This window comes from Pecten maximus, chromosome 2, assembly GCF_902652985.1.
Source record: "Pecten maximus chromosome 2, xPecMax1.1, whole genome shotgun sequence".
NCBI lineage: Eukaryota > Metazoa > Mollusca > Bivalvia > Pectinida > Pectinidae > Pecten > Pecten maximus.
In genome coordinates this window covers 10,669,166-10,687,755 of record NC_047016.1, presented here as the reverse complement: position 1 = coordinate 10,687,755, position 18,590 = coordinate 10,669,166, and the positions used below count along the sequence as shown (strand labels likewise).

Below are 18,590 nucleotides of genomic sequence, written 5' to 3'. Positions count from 1 at the left end.
ATTTCTCACATACTTCACAGGGTTATCCCGCGATTCCTAGGGGAACAATTAAAAGAATCGTTCATCCCTTTCGAGGTGAGACAGAGGGGGGGGGTCTCAACCCGAAATGGGGGGTTGGGGGGGGGGGGGGTGGGGGGGTTCAAACACAAGCTTAAGGTTTGCCGAGTTTTGGGAACTTAACAATCCCCCCATAGGGTTAAGATTCCCCTATCTCATTCCAAAAAGGGTGAATGATTTTTTCTCTTTTACCCTGTTTTCCAATCGTAGTATGATCCTTATCAAAACGTTTGCCAACAACACCACGTGGACGGCGGATGGCTGTAGTGATAAGGCTGCAATAGACGCTATACGCCTTACGATGTTGATTTCAACAAAATATAGTTCCGATAAGCTTTTCAAACAGAACAACAAAGACTCAGTTATCTCTGATAATTAATGCTTATCTTAATTTCTTTTCTGAATTAAACAGACGCGCATTTATATGTGTGACCCCGTTAAAGTAACTCGGGGTCAGGTCAGTCAGTGACGTCACCGTATTGAGAACAATAGCACGTTCAAAGAGCACGTGTAGCTTGTCTTTTCCCTAGGGTGAGATAAGAAAATCTCACCCTGGTAAAACTGTGGATAGCCCTGTCCAGGGTAAGAGAAAAATCGATCTCACACAGGGGTAAAGACAGCTGGCACGCGCTATATGACGCTGCTCACAATAACGTAACTTCATCTTTTTACGTTGAGTAACCATGTCGTAAATGATGACGTCATCACTTTTGCCACATATTTCAAGGAGTATTGTAGATGGCGCGATCAAAAAATTTCATAAAAACTTAGATTTGCTTGCAAGTACATAAGTATGTGAGAAAATTAATCAAACATGGGTCTGTTCTGCGACCAAGGATGTCGCAAACCTTGTTTAAGAGTTTGGCTCACGGAATAGACCCACATTAGATTATATTAATACATTACATTAATTTTGTTCATTAAATGATAAACCAATCATAACGAGTAAGTAGCCATATCTCATTCAATGTACAACCCTGCAAGGTATTGAAGTAATATATTTATAGAAATACTAGATAGTACCATGGTTGTAGGATATATGTTTACCTACTGAGGTATAGAGTCAGAAATTGTTTTCACTAAATGTGATTATTAGTATATAACTAAGATTTATATAAGATAGAATACCATGTATATCAAGTCTACCATCGATTGTCGTCTTTCTGGAAATGGTAATTATGTGTCTATAAAAAGATAGGATCTTAATGGTATCACCAAAGTAGCACACAGCATAAGACATCTATACAGGTAGATCCTTGTAGAAACATACTTACAGACATCGATTATTGTCACGTTAATTAATTTATATGTATCACTTTCATTAATGGCAGATATATTGCAACATCTGCATTGAGTCTTCTACAAACGCTTTGTTAATCTAGCAAAACGGCCAGGGACTAATACGGAATATGTGCTGTCCTTGCCGGAAAAGATCTGCCACTTGATCTGTCATACCACTATTATAATGATGATATATATGTGTGTGATTGAGCCTGAAGTTGGTTCCGAGTTCCGAGTTCCGTTTAAGTAAAACGGAACTCGGAACCAGTTCCTAGTTCCGTTTAAGATAAACGGAACCTGCAATGTATAAGCTTTACGAGTTATGGTCCCAGTTCCGAGTTCCGTTTAAGAAAAACTGAAATATTATGTATTAGCTTTATTGGTTTTGGTCCCAGTTCCGAGTTCCGTTTAAGATAAACTGAAATACTATGTATTAGCTTTATTGGTTTTGGTCCCGGTTCCGAGTTCCGTTTAAGAAAAACTGAAATACTATGTATTAGCTTTATTGGTTTTGGTCCCAGTTCCGAGTTCCGTTTAAGATAAACGGAACTGCAATGTACACATGTATTAGCTTTACGAGTTTTGGTCCCAGTTCCGAGTTCCGTTTAAGAAAATATTCTATGTACTTTATCTCAATATGAGACCCGAATCAGAAGAAGAAAAACTACATATGTCAAATGGGTGCAAAGTCATTTATCAGTCACGTACATGTATGAATTTTACGGGACTTGATCCTAGTTTTCAGTTCCGTTTTACTTCAAACGAAACTAGGAACCAGTTCCGAGTTCCGTTTTACTTAAACGGAACTCGGAACTCGGAACCAACTTCAGGCTCCCGATTGCGTATAGATATACGAGTCAAATGTATTACATATGTGTGTGTATGTTAGTTTGTGTACTACCAAAATAATGTTCAACTTGTGATTAAGATGTTATTACATTGTAACTATCATGCAACTATTATTTTTCCTTTGTCCATTTAATACCATGATCCCTCCCTCCTTCACTCTTACTCTTTCCACTTTTCTCATCCAATAATATTGTACATAATTATTAATTTCTATAGCCATCTTATGATGTATACATACGTGTAATAATATTATTAGGAACAGGCGTTTATAATGTTCTTATAACTTGTGCCCAATCCTTTTGCTGTTATTAGCAATAAATATTGTATGTTTAAACTAAACTAATACGGAATATATCACATAAAGACATCTCTTCCTTGGTATGATGAGGAATCGTCCATGTCGTGTGGTGTTGTAGTAAACTCAAGAACATTAGATTTCAGAAAAGAAAGAAACGGCCAGGTTCCAATGTGTAAGTGTTATTGTCTACTGTCGCTGTCTGTTTTTCGATAATAAAAATAATAGGTGTCTGTCTAAAGGTATTAAATATTAAAATGAATTTCAAGCATACGGTTCGGTTGAATAACTACTTTTGATAAACCAGTAAATTTTTTATTGATTATTGGTGTAAATTACATATATGCTATTCTCCAGCAACAACGGTGACACAGACTAAAAAACAAAACCCGCTATACGTTATTGTACTATCCTCATAGCCGGTGATGAGTTAGTTAATTAGTTCTGTGAGAGACGTTGTTAAGTAGGACTATCCATACACGTCTCTGCTATTATTACTGTATAGACCTGGAATTTTTTTTTTTTTTTTTTTTCAATTGTGTTCCAGACCTATGCTATAACGTCCACCTGACGGTAACATCCTGGCCACATTACTTATCGCTAGCTAGTACCAATATTAAGGTATTTTGCTTGTCTCAGAGGTCTTAACCAATAACCTTATTTAAACACTCAGACTCAAGCTAAGGTTTTGTCATGTTAGGCGTTATGACAGACAACTGCAGTAAAGAGAGAAAACCTAGTGAATCAAGTATTACACTGCCTTCAGTGTTACAGGACTGCAGACAAATTCGATGTCAGAATTATAAGACAATAATTTCCATATAAGGTAGTTTAATACTTGTATTTCGGTTCTTCTTATATTCAATCTGTAACAGTCTTATCGCTTTCCAAATTTCACACTGACTATGGGACCTGTTCTTGTGACGTCAGAGAGTGACACTCCCGGCAAAAATATAATTCGTGGAAATCAACACAAAATCAATGATTCTACAGGGTTTCTACTGTAGACCTGCTGTATTTGATATACTTTGAGGTGTATAGTAATTACTGTAGACCTGCTGTATTTGATATACTTTGAGATGTAAAGTAATTACTGTAGACCTGCTGTATTTCATATACTTTGAGATGTAAAGTAATTACTGTAGACCTGCTGTATTTGATATACTTTGAGATGTAAAGTAATTACAGTAGACCTGCTGTATTTGATATACTTTGAGGTGTACAGTAATTACTGTAGACCTGCTGTATTTGATATACTTTGAGGTGTATAGTAATTACTGTAGACCTGCTGTATTTGATATACCTTGAGGTGTACAGTAATTACTGTAGACCTGCTGTATGTGATATACTTTGAGATGTAAAGTAATTACTGTAGACCTGCTGTATTTGATATACTTTGAGGTGTACAGTAATTACTGTAGACCTGCTGTATTTGATATACTTTGAGGTGTACAGTAATTACTGTAGACATGCCGTATTTGATATACTTTTAGGTGTACAGTAATTACTATAGACCTACTGTATTTGATATACTTTGAGGTGTACAGTAATTACTGTAGACTTGCTGTATTTGATATACTTTGAGGTATACGGTCATTACTGTAGACTTGCTGTATTTGATATACTTTGAGGTGTACAGTAATTACTGTAGACCTGCTGTATTTGATATACTTTGAGGTGTACAGTAATTACTGTAGACATGCTGTATTTGATATACTTTGAGGTGTACAGTAATTACTGTAGACTTGCTGTATTTGATATACTTTGAGGTGTACAGTAATTACTGTAGACTTGCTGTATTTGATATACTTTGAGGTGTACAGTAATTACTGTAGACATGCTGTATTTGATATACTTTGAGGTGTACAGTAATTACTGTAGACCTGCTGTATTTGATATACTTTGAGGTGTACAGTAATTACTGTAGACCTGCTGTATTTGATATACTTTGAGGTGTACAGTAATTACTGTAGACATGCTGTATTTGATATACTTTGAGGTGTACAGTAATTACTGTAGACCTGCTGTATTTGATATACTTTGAGGTGTACAGTAATTACTGTAGACATGCTGTATTTGATATACTTTGAGGTGTACAGTAATTACTGTAGACCTGCTGTATTTGATATACTTTCATATGTTACAGGTGTGACTAATTGTACGATCCAATCTGGGTACTGGGAAAAGGAAAAACATCGTGATTGGTACAATACAACAGATGGTGTCGTGTACACAACCACGACCCGCAGATTGTTTGACTGTGTGACCACTTGTCTAGACAACACGCAGTGTCTTATGTTTGGCTACAGCAATATCACGGGTACCTGTCACGGATTCCGGTACCTAGAAGACAAATCGGTGTCAAATCTCGAGGAGTCTGAAGTCGTCTATAAATATACACAGAGTGAGACATGTCTTGTTACATATTAATGAGGCTCAAAAAAATACATCTTTGACTGTACTGTTTATAGAGATAAATCAAACATGGTTTTAGCTGTGCAATACCTGTATATAAAACGAAAGGTCTAGTTTGACCAATAGTATATGGTCACAAAGTAAGGCACGTTTAACGGTATAGTACAAAGTAATATCTACAGAGCATTTATTGCCTACGTACTCATTTGCGTTCTTGACATGCATTTGATATATTTGACTACTGTCTATTCCCTTGCCCTACAAAATGTTTCATAAGGCTGCCTGGGTTGATATCAGCCACAATCAATCCGGTGTCCTCGTGTATAACATTCATTCTTCCATACCGCAATGATACATGTACCAAGAGTTTGTGTTAGCCTATTAGTACAGCAGCTAACTAGTGATTTTCTGAGGAATACTGCATTTTATGGTAAAAGCATGAAACTTTGCCTGAACATAGTTTATGACCTAACAAAACATTTCAGATATGGACCCATCGCCAAAATGCCCTACTTCCGGTAAAAATCCAAGATGGCGGACACATTTACCTAAAAGCATTGAAATTAAAACAACATATTTTGCTTGGATCATATTTTTTGAATTTTATCATATCTTTTAATGTAAAATATGTAAGCACCATTTTCCATTTTATTAGAACATGTTACAGACACTACTTCCGGTTCAAATCTAATATGGCGGCCACCTATCGCGGTAAAATACATATAGCTTACCTTTCCAGAGGCGAACGCGCAACTCAAAGGCCAAAAGGATGGCGCTCTCAAGGGAGACATTAGAAGAGAAGTGAAAGACAGGATTCCAAATTCAGTCGCCTTTTACTATCATGTAATTGGGGCAGCAAGTGCAATTCTGCATTAACTGCAGAAGAGGCGCCTAAATGTAAACTATGTAGTAATATAACTAGTATAAATAAGTATATAATATAAATAGAAGGTTTTTTTTCTAGAATTTGTTCGAAAACATTTAAGACTTGTTGGCATTTTCTAATGATAAAAATAAGGTCTTTGGAGTTATGGAACACTTCTATAAATCTTATATGAATAAAGGTACCAATCCCATTCAACAAAATTCCTGAAATTGAGAACATTAGTTTGACCTTATTCTTCATGGCAATTCTCGAATTGAATTGGATCTGAAGCGATGCATTATCTGTCAGCAAGAAACTGAAGAAGCACTACAGTGTCCAGCTACTTCAAAATGAAAGGTTGCGGGTGTAGGTTACAATTTCATGAAGATAGAGGAACTTGGTTACCTGAAAAGTGACAGTGATATCAGTGTTTTGGATGATGGAAGAGGACTTGCAAAGTTGCTACATACGAAGCAAGCGAAGTGACAGAAGCATTGCAGTTTACAATAAAACAATTAAGAAGTAGATTGAGCTGAGAAGCGCCATCATCAAGCTGACAACGAAAACGAATCTCTCCGAGGATGTCGAAAACACACGAGACAAAGCTTATCCTGTCAAACCACAATGCATGATAATATCTGTGTTTCTGGTATTACGTGAAACACCTCTACCTGTATATGTAGGTATTCTTATGTATTGCCAAACTCGTAGTCGTTCATTTATTGACAGATTGCTTCATATTGGAATATGCATTTCATACGACAGAGTACTATCTTTGCCAACAAAGATAACAAACTTCCTGTACCAGAAATATCAGGAGGATGACATGATTTGCCCTACTAGATTGAAAACTGACGTTTTTACCACAGCCGCGGTTGAAAACATCGACCACAATCCGAGTGGAACAACAGCTGATGATTCTTTTCTTGGGACAGGGATATTACTTTTCCAGCACACATCTGAGGCCAGACCAGGGCACGACAGGTTATCTGTTTCCGATGCTGGCATATCTGTTCGCATCACGTCAAGTCTTCCTTAGTCTTATTCAAATGTTCCACCCGTATTCTTAGAGACGAATTTCCGACTGTACCTCCAATAGACGACCTCAAGATGGATATCGCCGACGTTTCTACTCCATTGCAAGACGAATACAGTTGGCTTCAGAAATACGAGAAGCAACTAGAGATTTGGGAGGATCACCAGCTGTGTCATGGAGAGCTTCCCATGCAACACATGGAACTTCATCCAATAGTAAACCTGATGTGTCAGTGCTTCTGTCGTTATTTAAGGAATAATTGAAGTTTGTGGCCATGATTAAACACTCAATGACGATCATCCGGAAATGTGTGCAGTCCTTAAATCCAGAACAAACTCCGGTTATCGCACTTGGGCAACCACTCTATGCGCTTGCGAAACAGATACGGTGAATTTGGTCCGATTCATATGGCGTCAACCTGTTCGTTGTAATGTTTGGCGGCCTGCATATTGAGATAGGCCTGTTCAAATAAGTAGGTGACAGGTTGGAAGGATCGGGATGGACATTCGCATTAGCACAGGCGAACATAGCCTCTTCTGGTACAGCATATTCCTTTCTTAAAGCTTCCCATGTAGCGAGGACGAGAAGAGCACACCAGCTAACTGTAATTGCTTTGTATAAACTGTTGACCTCAGCCTATGACAACTATTCAGAATCTTTCGAAGAACAACCAATCTGTTTAGATGAATGTTGTCAAAGAATGGCAAACGAAAGACCATAATTTAAGTACTGGCTATCAACGTTTAAACTTGAAATTACCATCTTGCTTTTTGTCAAAGCGATCCGAGAAGGTAATTTTGAATTAAATAAAATATGTTGACAAGGTCAATCCCCTGGTTCTTCGCGCTTGACCATTAATGCAGAAAATTAATGTTTTCGACCAAAGATCAAAGTATTGAATCGATCGCTCCTCGAAAAATTGATACAACACGATAAACATGCAACCCTCAACTCCAGTTGGGTGTTGGGTGTCGTGTGGGCGAATTCCCTACATCCCAGACAGATAGTTCCTATGCCGGAAATCCTTGGATGGCTACAGAACACATGTTACAGGCATTCTGGATTTCATTGCCGGAATAATCATTGTTTACTAAAGAACTGGTACACTGTGGCTGCAAGAAAGGTTGCAGAGGAGCATGTAAATGTGCAAAATCCTCACTTCCGTGCACAGCTCTTTGTACCTGTAATATAACTAATGTTGAAAGAGATTGTAAAATGGAACGGAAATTAAGCAGAGCAGGATGAACGTAAATATATTTTGAAGTCAAATTGATAATGTCAAAGTTGACTTTTACCCTGGGTTTTAACCATAAAAAAAAACAACAAAAACAAACGAAAAAAAATAATAAAATAAAACCGGAAGTTGAATGACAATTGTCCATATTAGCTTATAGGAACTGGACATCCAAATGAAAACAAGTCATGAGCATCGTCTTGCCACAAAAACAACATTGAAAATTTTGGTAGGTAACTATTGATGTATGGTACAAATCATGCTATAGTAGTATGTATGCAAAATGTGAAATTTTTTTAATCTGCAAATGTATTCACCCTGAAACCCGGAAGTAAAAATGCATTTAGTTTCACAAAATGTGGCTTGTTTATAAGATTTAATATTGCTTCATTGCAATAAATTCCACGATATTAGAACAAACAATGTCCTTTTTAAATTGATTATATTTTTGTTCCAATAAAAGAGAAAATTGAGACAATTTTAAAAGAAACCGGAAGTTCTGGTTTTTAAAGAAAACAACAAAACATAATGAAGTATAAGTTGATTCGTTTGCACACTTAATAGATTGTTAATAAACAGTATTTTATTACATATACAACATATCCAACCATTGTTTTTGCCTAAAATCTTGTTTTTGTGATACCGCGGCGGCCATCTTGGATTTTACCGGAAGTAGGGCTTTTTGGCGATGGGTCCATATCTGAAATGTTTTGTTTGGTTATTAGCTTTGTTCACACCAAGTTTCATGCTTTTACCACAAAATGCAGTATTTTTCTCTTATCTGCTGTACTATATGGCATGTGTTTGACTATTCATGTCATTATTGTTGTCTGCTGACATGTTCTCCACACCTAGATGACAGTACAAAACTGTACAAACGAGACAAGATTTCACCTTCCGATACAAACTGAGTTAGTTACAGAGCCATAAAGTAATTTAACTGTGCCATGCATCTGTACCGTAATGCTTCGGGTATATTGTGGCGATATCTAGGAAGCGAATTTGAGAACGTTAAGTACGTTCTGAAATGTGCCACCATTTCGATGGATTAAAACTCGACATACAGTTACGGTGGACCTCGGATCTCAGGGACGGTACAAGATATACAATATACCAGCAAGATATTAACACTTTTCAATACAACTTGAGAGTTAGGAACAGTAGAGCCGAAACATGAATACAACTCATTCATACAGCTGTTTAGTGCTTGTAGGACTCGATAGTGATGTTAGGGACATCATACAGCTGTTTAGTGCTTGTAGGACTCGATAGTGATGTTAGGGACATCATACAGCTGTTTAGTCCTTCTATGACTCGACAGTGATGTTAGGGACATCATACAGCTGTTTAGTGCTTGTAGGTCTCGACAGTGATGTTAGGGACATCATACAGCTGTTTAGTCCTTCTATGACTCGACAGTGATGTTAGGGACATCATACAGCTGTTTAGTCATTCTATGACTCGATAGTGATGTTAGGGACATCATACAGCTGTTTAGTGCTTGTAGGACTCGACAGTGATGTTAGGGACATCATACAGCTGTTTAGTCATTCTATGACTCGACAGTGATGTTAGGGACATCATACAGCTGTTTAGTCATTCTATGACTCGACAGTGATGTTAGGGACATCATACAGCTGTTTAGTCATTCTATGACTCGACAGTGATGTTAGGGACATCATACAGCTGTTTAGTGCTTGTAGGACTCGATAATGATGTTAGGGACATCATACAGCTGTTTAGTCCTTCTATGACTCGACAGTGATGTTAGGGACATCATACAGCTGTTTAGTCATTCTATGACTCGATAGTGATGTTAGGGACATCATACAGCTGTTTAGTGCTTGTAGGACTCGACAGTGATGTTAGGGACATCATACAGCTGTTTAGTCCTTCTATGACTCGACAGTGATGTTAGGGACATCATACAGCTGTTTAGTCATTCTATGACTCGACAGTGATGTTAGGGACATCATACAGCTGTTTAGTGCTTGTAGGACTCGACAGTGATGTTAGGGACATCATACAGCTGTTTAGTCCTTCTATGACTCGATAGTGATGTAAGGGACCTCGTACAGCTATTTAGTCCTTGTAGGACTCGTAGTGATGTTAGTGACACCATACAGTTGATTCGTCCTGTTAGGACTCGTTAGTGATGTTAAAACCTTAGGGTATGTCGAGTTTGTACCGATTATTTTCCTATTTCAAGTAATTGTCTTTTTCATGTCAGGCTGTGGCCGGGCGGGCTATGTTCTACTGGAGGACGGGCCTCTGTGTGTGAAGAGATATGACGCTCCCTTGACTTGGGATGACGCGCAGACGCAGTGTGAGAAAGACCGTGGCCGGCTTGCAGTTATTGACGACGTTCAAAAATTTGAGGCATTAGTCAAATATTTAGGTATATATATATATTTGTCAAGTAGTATCTATTTCTAGTAATACGCATCCAGCGAACATCTGTTTGTTAGGATCCAGTACTTATAGTGGACCATACCGTCGTTATTACTTACTAGACCATTATATAGTCAATTGTGTATTTCTGTGTCAATTGTCATGTGTAAAACGCATTAATATGGAATATACAATCTTTATATAAAGCTTTGGGAAAAAAGAAAAACTTACGCTAAAATTTTTGCTTCACATTTGTTTTCTTAAAGTAAATATTTAATTATGTGAGTTCTTAAGTCCGGTTAACAAAAGTTTCTCTTGTTACGGTCATGGGAGTTGTTGATTGGAACACCCTCTACGTAATGAGTTTTCATAATGTTGTACATTTTTCAGTTGATTCACATAAATGCATTGCTAAAATGTTTCTATAACAATAGTGTTCACTTATGACACGTTTAATATATTATTACTCAATCAATCTATATATGTCCATTTTGAGATTGTGACTCTAGTCTGAGTGAGAGGATCCTTCCTCAGAATGACTGGCTATTCACGGGGGGATATCCGAGCCATTAAACAATGGAAGAACAATCGATATTTTACTCTCACTTAAACTTAAGATGTGATTTACGATCAAAATGTTGGTCAGTCGACCATTGCAATATTACGCTACATGTGAAGAATAAATCAAAGTTGAAGATGCAACATCCAGTAAAATGCAATTATTATTCCTTTCATAACTTTGATCAAGCAGATTAAGTTTAGATGTGAAGTGGTGATATCAATTAATACTGTTTTTTCTTGACAGAAAGTTTTCCCGGCGCAGAGGTTTGGCTAGGTATCAACGACGTGACGATCGAGGGGACGTGGACATGGCTTAATGGGGCCAGTCTCAATAGGACCTATTGGTCAGGCGTAGTTTTAAACAACTATAGTACCCGGTATACATCGAACAAGTTTTCGGCCGACTGTGCCTGGATACTTGATAGGAATCTTAATGATGACCACTGCTTGTTAACATTTCCATACATGTGTGAGAGGCCGGACCTTGTTTAATGTAAATAATTAAACACGTGTCAGAGGTCTGACCTTGTTTAATGTAAATAATTAAACACGAGTGAGAGGTCTGACCTTGTTTAATGTAAATAATTAAACACGAGTGAGAGGTCTGACCTTGTTTAATGTAAATAATTAAATACGTGTGAGAGGTCTAACCTTGTTTGATGTAAATAATTAAATACGTGTGAGAGGTCTGACCTTGTTTAATGTAAATAAACACGTGTCAGAAGTCTGACCTTGTTTAATGTAAATAATTAAACACGACTTAGAGGTCTGACCTTGTTTAATGTAAATAATTAAATACGTATCAGAGGTCTTACCTGGTTTGATGTAAATAATTAAACATGTGTGAGAGGTCTGACCTTGTTTGATGTAAATAATTAAACACGTATCAGAGGTCTGACCTTGTTTGATGTAAATAATTAAACACGTATCAGAGGTCTGACCTTGTTCGATGTAAATAATTAAACACGTATCAGAGGTCTGACCTTGTTTAATGTAAATAAACACGTGTCAGAAGTCTGACCTTGTTTAATGTAAATAATTAAACACGACTTAGAGGTCTGACCTTGTTTAATGTAAATAATTAAATACGTGTGAGAGGCATGGCCTTGTTTCATGTAAACAATTAAATATATGTGAGAGGTCTGACCTTGTTTAATGTAAATAATTAAACACGTATCAGAGGTCTGACCTTGTTTAATGTAAATAATTAAACACGACTTAGAGGTCTGACCTTGTTTAATGTAAATAATTAAATACGTGTGAGAGGCATGGCCTTGTTTCATGTAAACAATTAAATATATGTGAGAGGTCTGACCTTGTTTAATGTAAATAACCAAACACGACTGAGAGGTCTGACCTTGTTTAATGTAAATAATTAAATACGTATCAGAGGTCTTACCTGGTTTGATGTAAATAATTAAACATGTGTGAGAGGTCTGACCTTGTTTGATGTAAATAATTAAACATGTGTGAGAGGTCTGACCTTGTTCGATGTAAATAATTAAACACGTATCAGAGGTCTGACCTTGTTTAATGTAAATAATTAAACACGTATCAGAAGTCTGACCTTGTTTAATGTAAATAATTAAACACGTATCAGAAGTCTGACCTTGTTTAATGTAAATAATTAAACACGTATCAGAGGTCTGACCTTGTTTAATGTAAATAAACACGTGTCAGAAGTCTGACCTTGTTTAATGTAAATAATTAAGTACGTATCAGAGGTCTGACCTTGTTTAATGTAAATAATTAAACACGTATCAGAGGTCTGACCTTGTTTAATGTAAATAATTAAACACGTATCAGAGGTCTGACCTTGTTTAATGTAAATAATTAAACACGTATCAGAGGTCTGACCTTGTTTAATGTAAATAATTAAACACGTATCAGAGGTCTGACCTTGTTTAATGTAAATAATTAAACACGACTGAGAGGTCTGACCTTGTTTAATGTAAATAATTAAACACGTGTCAATTCAATTCAATTCAATGTATTTCCAAATGCTACATAGCATATAGGATTCTACGATACATATATATCATATAACAATTCATGCATACAAAATGGCGGAGAACTAATTCTGACTATTACTGAACCAACAAAAATTATAAAACACAGGTGACATGTCTATAGTATGCTAATTACACTATGACTCTGTTGGCATCATATACATATCTTGCTAACTTACGAATTTCGACAATATTATTAACACACAGTAATTGGATAAGTTTATACATTGATGGTTTGCGCCAGTAAAATGGTTTGATGTATTTTTTCTTAAATCATGAAAACTTTTGCATACTAGAATAAAATGATACTCATCTTCAATGTCTTGTCTACATTTAGTACAAAGTCTTTGTTCTCTTGCTAAGTGAACATATCTACCTGTCTCGATAGCTAAGTTATGAGCAGACAGACGTAATTTCGATAAACATGATCTATATGTTACAGGTATATACTTTGTCAAATAAAACTGCAAAGTAAAATTATCAACCAGTTATTTATAAAGTACGCATTTTGACGAGGTATCAAGTAAACCTCTTAGATATTGTTGATGTTGATCAAAAATTCTTTGTTTTATCAGTAGAAGTACTTTTTTATAATTATAAGTACATGTATAATGGTGTACCCATACATCACCAAGGCAAAGGGGGAAAAGGCAATGTTTAACATAGATAGCCCAGTTTCAGAGGCCGGACCTTGTTTAATGTAAATAATCAAACACGTGTGAGAGGTATTTCTAGCTAGACGATTGGGTGCCGAAGATCATGAGTTCGAGGCCCGATCAGGGCAAAAAGTTGTCTTCCTTCGTCATTTGTGTTGCTAAGTTATATATCTATTTAATAGCACAATGTATCATATACACTATGTGTTGGTGATCCGAAGATATAGATTTGAATTTCCTGTCGTAATTGTACCGAAAGAAATATATACATGTACATGTATATTAATAACTTTGAAGCAAAATCCAACTTATCACCGTTCTTTATGCTATTTATCTCTATGAATTCCATCATATTTTATAAGATAAGAAATGAACCTTAAGATTATGTCTTGTTATGTATGAAGTCGCCACATCACTACCATGGCTCTAGTTTTAGGGACATGACATAACACGGATTTGACGTAGATTTGCATGGCGGGTGAAATTTGTTTCAATGTACTAGTGAATTGTAACATCGATAAGTATCCTTAAACAATTTCGGGTTTTGAACACAAAATGAGTAAATACTTTCCAATCAGTAACATCGAGTTTAAAGCATGGGATCTATTTCTGTATGATTTATGATGACTTTTAAGCCTGATTGAACTGGCCAATATCAATTTGAAATTTTGAAAAATGCACAAGAGCTTACGATATAGAACATTTCGCTGAAAAGCCACTGGAATGTCGAATTAGCGAAATAACCCCATTGCGCATGACCAATTTCTTGCGATTTCTCTTGGACCAGAAACTTTTTATTGTAAAAGGTATTTTATTGTGAATCAGTTCAATAACAAGCAGTTTAAACACACTTTTAATAATTATCATTATCATAAATGACGCCATGTGTTTATAACGTCACATCGCGTAACCATGTCAGCTGAATTTATCACTAAGTAATGCAGTCGTAATGGAATACACATGTATGTCTGCGTCAAGGTATTGGTGAAATGGGACAAACAAATGTTGTATTTGAATTACAGGAGCCCCGAATGCATGCAGGTATTGCTAGTAGGCAACAAGTAGTATGGGGTACGAATCTTATTTTACCCCGATACGTCGTGTCAGTACTGAAACGAAAGCCTAATGGCATTCCGACAATTTTAACACGAAGGCCTACAAATGAAGGAGAGTGAGTGATTGAGAGTTCTATTTTTTATTTATTTATTTTTTATATGTATACTCAATCTTAAAACAATAAGATTCCATCCAAAACGTAATAGATGAGGATTATCTGACGAGTATATATATATATATATAGAAAATGTTTAAGTTGACGTCTTCTTTTGTCAATAATCAGTTTTATAGCGGTATAAGCTGCGGGTATTTCTGGCTAGGCGATTGGGTGCCGTAGATCGTGAGTTCGAGGCCCGGTTAGGGCACGAGTCAAAAAGTTGTCTTCCTTCGTCATTTGTGTTTCTAAGCTATATATCTTTTTATTAGCACAATGTATCATATGCACTATGTGTTGGTGATCCGAAGATATAGATTTGAATTTCCTGTCGTAGTTGTACCGAGATATATATATATATATACTGTCGTTATTACAACTTGACACACACACATATATATATATATGTCAAGTAGTAATAACGACAGTACAGACAAGTAAATTGTCGAATTTTCGAGGCAATCTGCCCCTTTATCAAGACTCGTCACAAACCGACACGTACTCACACAACTTATTCAGCCAATCAGCTGCTGTTTCATGTGAACCAAGTCCCTAAGGAAAGTGTGTCTGTGGGGCCTGTAGGGGTTGGTCTGATATATATATATATAAAGCTGTTACATTTTATTTATCTTCTCGTCCAAACGAGAGTTAATGTGTTTGGTATTATTTGTTTACATTTTTCTCCTACTCGTATTATTGCCCGAAACTTACTAGGTTATATATTGACACGGCAGCTTTAATGTAAATATGATTGAATGGAATGCTGTCAAGTTTTTATGGGTAAAATAAAAGAACTTTGATAAGTATGAATGTGTATTTGTTTGAACTCTTATTTAGATAATTGGTATACAGCGTCCAGTTAGACCGAGTGATATTCAATAGGGCTTTAATGTATTGTTTGGTTATACAGTCCTCCATTGTACCAGAATGAGATGACAGGCGTTCAAATGGCCATTGTTCGTTCTATATCGGTTTAAAAGGCCTGTAGTAGTTCGACTAATAGGTGTCCTATATTTACTTACAGTATCTGAACAGCCTTATCTTCTCTTTTTTAAATAAAAATTTCTGTAGTCCGAGAGTTTTCCTGTTAGAATAGTATGGGGAACGTTTATGGAGCACATTATTGGGATACGGCAGGAGTTTTAACGAATGATTTTAAAGTAAACGTACTGATTTTGTAATAAACAGGATCCTGCGGTATATACAATACGTCATCATTAATGTAATATACATGAATATGCAGTATATATGATAGGTCATTATTAATGTTGTAATACACAGGGCTGTGCGGTATATATTATACATCATTTTTTATGTTGTAGTAGACTGGGTGCGGTATATATAATACGTCATTATTTTTGCTGTCATATATCGGATTGTGCGGTACAAACAATACGTCATCGTTTTTGTTGTAATAGACAGTGCTGTGCGGTATATATGATACGTCATCGTTTATGTTGAATATACAGGATTGTTCGGTATATGCAAAACACGTCATCATTAATGGTGTAACAGACATGGTTGATATATAATACGTCCTCATTAATGTTATAATATATTTGATTGTGTGAGTCATGATACCAAAGTGGACACTCTTCAGTTTGTATATGGGTAAGTAAAACTTTCATGTTGATCTGTTGATATCTATAAATTTGACTAAGAATATGTTGACATTTGACTTTCTTACAAAGATATGAAATGCTAGGGTTCCTTTTATGTTATATATTTCATCACACAATTTAACACGACACAGATAAGTTACATTCCATTGTATGTTGTATACACAATGAATTGTCAACTTACAGCTGATCTTCTGCTGCCTATTCTCCTGGCATCTTCTGTTAATGCCTGGTTTCTTTGCCCCTCGGTGCTCGATTGCCGGTATCCTTAGTCTTCAGGTGGTTGCCAACTACCTTCGGATGTTTCGACCCTGAACCACGACATCCTCCAGTTGGTGGGTCAGTAGTGGTGGCCAAACCTCTACTCGACGGATCCCGGCTTTCAGCATTTGTCATTCCGACGGTGCCATATCCAGCACGATGATCTTTCTGCTGCTTCACCCAGTTTTCGCAAGGCTGTTGACTTTGCCTTCCCCAACATTCCTAGATGTTGCAAGAGCCTGGTCACTGAACGAGATGGAAATCTTCTGCAGCCAACTTCGACCGGAAAAAGCCAAACACTCCATCCCTTGTCTCTGCATTCTGCCATTAGATCTGCATACTTGAGGCTCTTCCGCTCATTCGCCTCCTCACAGTTCTCCTCCCACGGTACTGTTAATTCCACTACAATGAGGGTCTTGACGTTGTTGACTTGAGGAACATGTCCGGCCGGAGCGTTGTGTCGACGATGCAAGGGAATACCAACCTGCCGTCAAGGTCTACCTGCAGCCCCCAGTCCTGTCCTCTGTCCAGCAGTGATGTTCTGGCTGTTTTTCTTCCCTCGACTGTCTCACCTTGCTTTACAAACACCTTTCCTTTCCCTGTTGCCCTTGGCCATGTTAATAGAGTTAGATGCATCCCATGAGCTTAAATGTGGCACATAATATGGCGTTTTTATGAACATTTGCTTGTCGGCGGCGATTTGTTTCTTAGTGTCGACAAGTTCGACGTTGCCAAGTAACTTATCTCTATTTTTTTTTATATATTTTGAAGTAAAGTAGGTCTTTGATCAAATGTAACACTTAATGGACCAACACTCTAAAGGTACAGTACGTATATGGATTTGTATTTTAAGTGTATGATCTGTATTCTTTTTAAAGGTAGGATGGTTGAATTAATATCAGAATGGCTTGACTTTCTGATTTTATCACTTAAGTTCATTTTAATCTGTTTTTTAATTAGAGCTGATGACAATGATAATGATATAAATGTACACATTGGAAGTTTGGATACTGATAAAATATAGTACACGAAATACACAATGAATCTGGGTAGAAATGAAATGTGATACACATAATGACCAACCTTTTCGATATCACATATAGTCTCGGCTCTATAACGGTGTCGACTATGGTAGATACTACGCGTGTTTGTTAATATTTACCTGTACTACATGGAATCGGTGAAATAACGATTATGAAATATCATTAAATAAATATAACATTACTCGCAATCAAATCGACAATAGCAATTGAAGTACTCGGTTCAATTTATGTTACTTCTGGGTCAATGTCGGATTTTTAACACGACAGATAGATATATTAAAACGCTCACTTGCGCCTCGCCTCGATCATCTGGTCCGTGTAACGAGTCGTAGTCACCGACTACTACCTTTGAAGATTGGTACTGAGTACCAAACTTGACTGCTCGTGGTACAATAAGTCTTTTGTTGGAGAGTTATCGCCACTTAGTCTAACACTAAAGATAGGTAGGGTGGTCGGGTGGCACAGTGGTAACGCACTTGCTTTTTACCTTGGCTGCCGGGGTTCGATTCCCCGATCGGACATGAAAAGGTATGGGATCACTTGGCCCGACCACGATGGTTTTCCCCGTGTAATCCGGTTTCCTCCCACAGTAAGACCCCTTGCGCTCTTCCATCCGGACCAAGAAGAGTGATTAATATAAGTTCACATAACTTATTTCGAAATTGTTATAAAATAAATAAAGTTTATTTCTAACAGTGTATTTGGTAACATGCTGCCGTTGCTTGTAGGGTAAACTGGGCATTGCTCTAGATAACCGTAATTCGTTAAGTTCCCATGAAAGAATAACCAGTAACACCGATAAACGAGT

The 18,590-nt window shown here is 36.8% G+C and overlaps 1 protein-coding gene across 1 annotated transcript in view; it reads left to right on the top strand.

Moving 5' to 3' along the window:
- LOC117317196 overlaps positions 1–12,433 on the top strand; it is a 29,058-nt gene extending 16,625 nt beyond the window's left edge. Inside the window, exons 2-4 of the mRNA XM_033871970.1 lie at positions 4,629–4,886; positions 10,263–10,430; positions 11,229–12,433. Of these exons, the coding sequence (XP_033727861.1) occupies positions 4,629–4,886; positions 10,263–10,430; positions 11,229–11,476 (674 nt within the window). The 3' untranslated portion in view covers positions 11,477–12,433. The remainder of the gene's footprint in view (positions 1–4,628; positions 4,887–10,262; positions 10,431–11,228) is intronic.
- Positions 12,434–18,590: the final 6,157 nt, after the last annotated feature.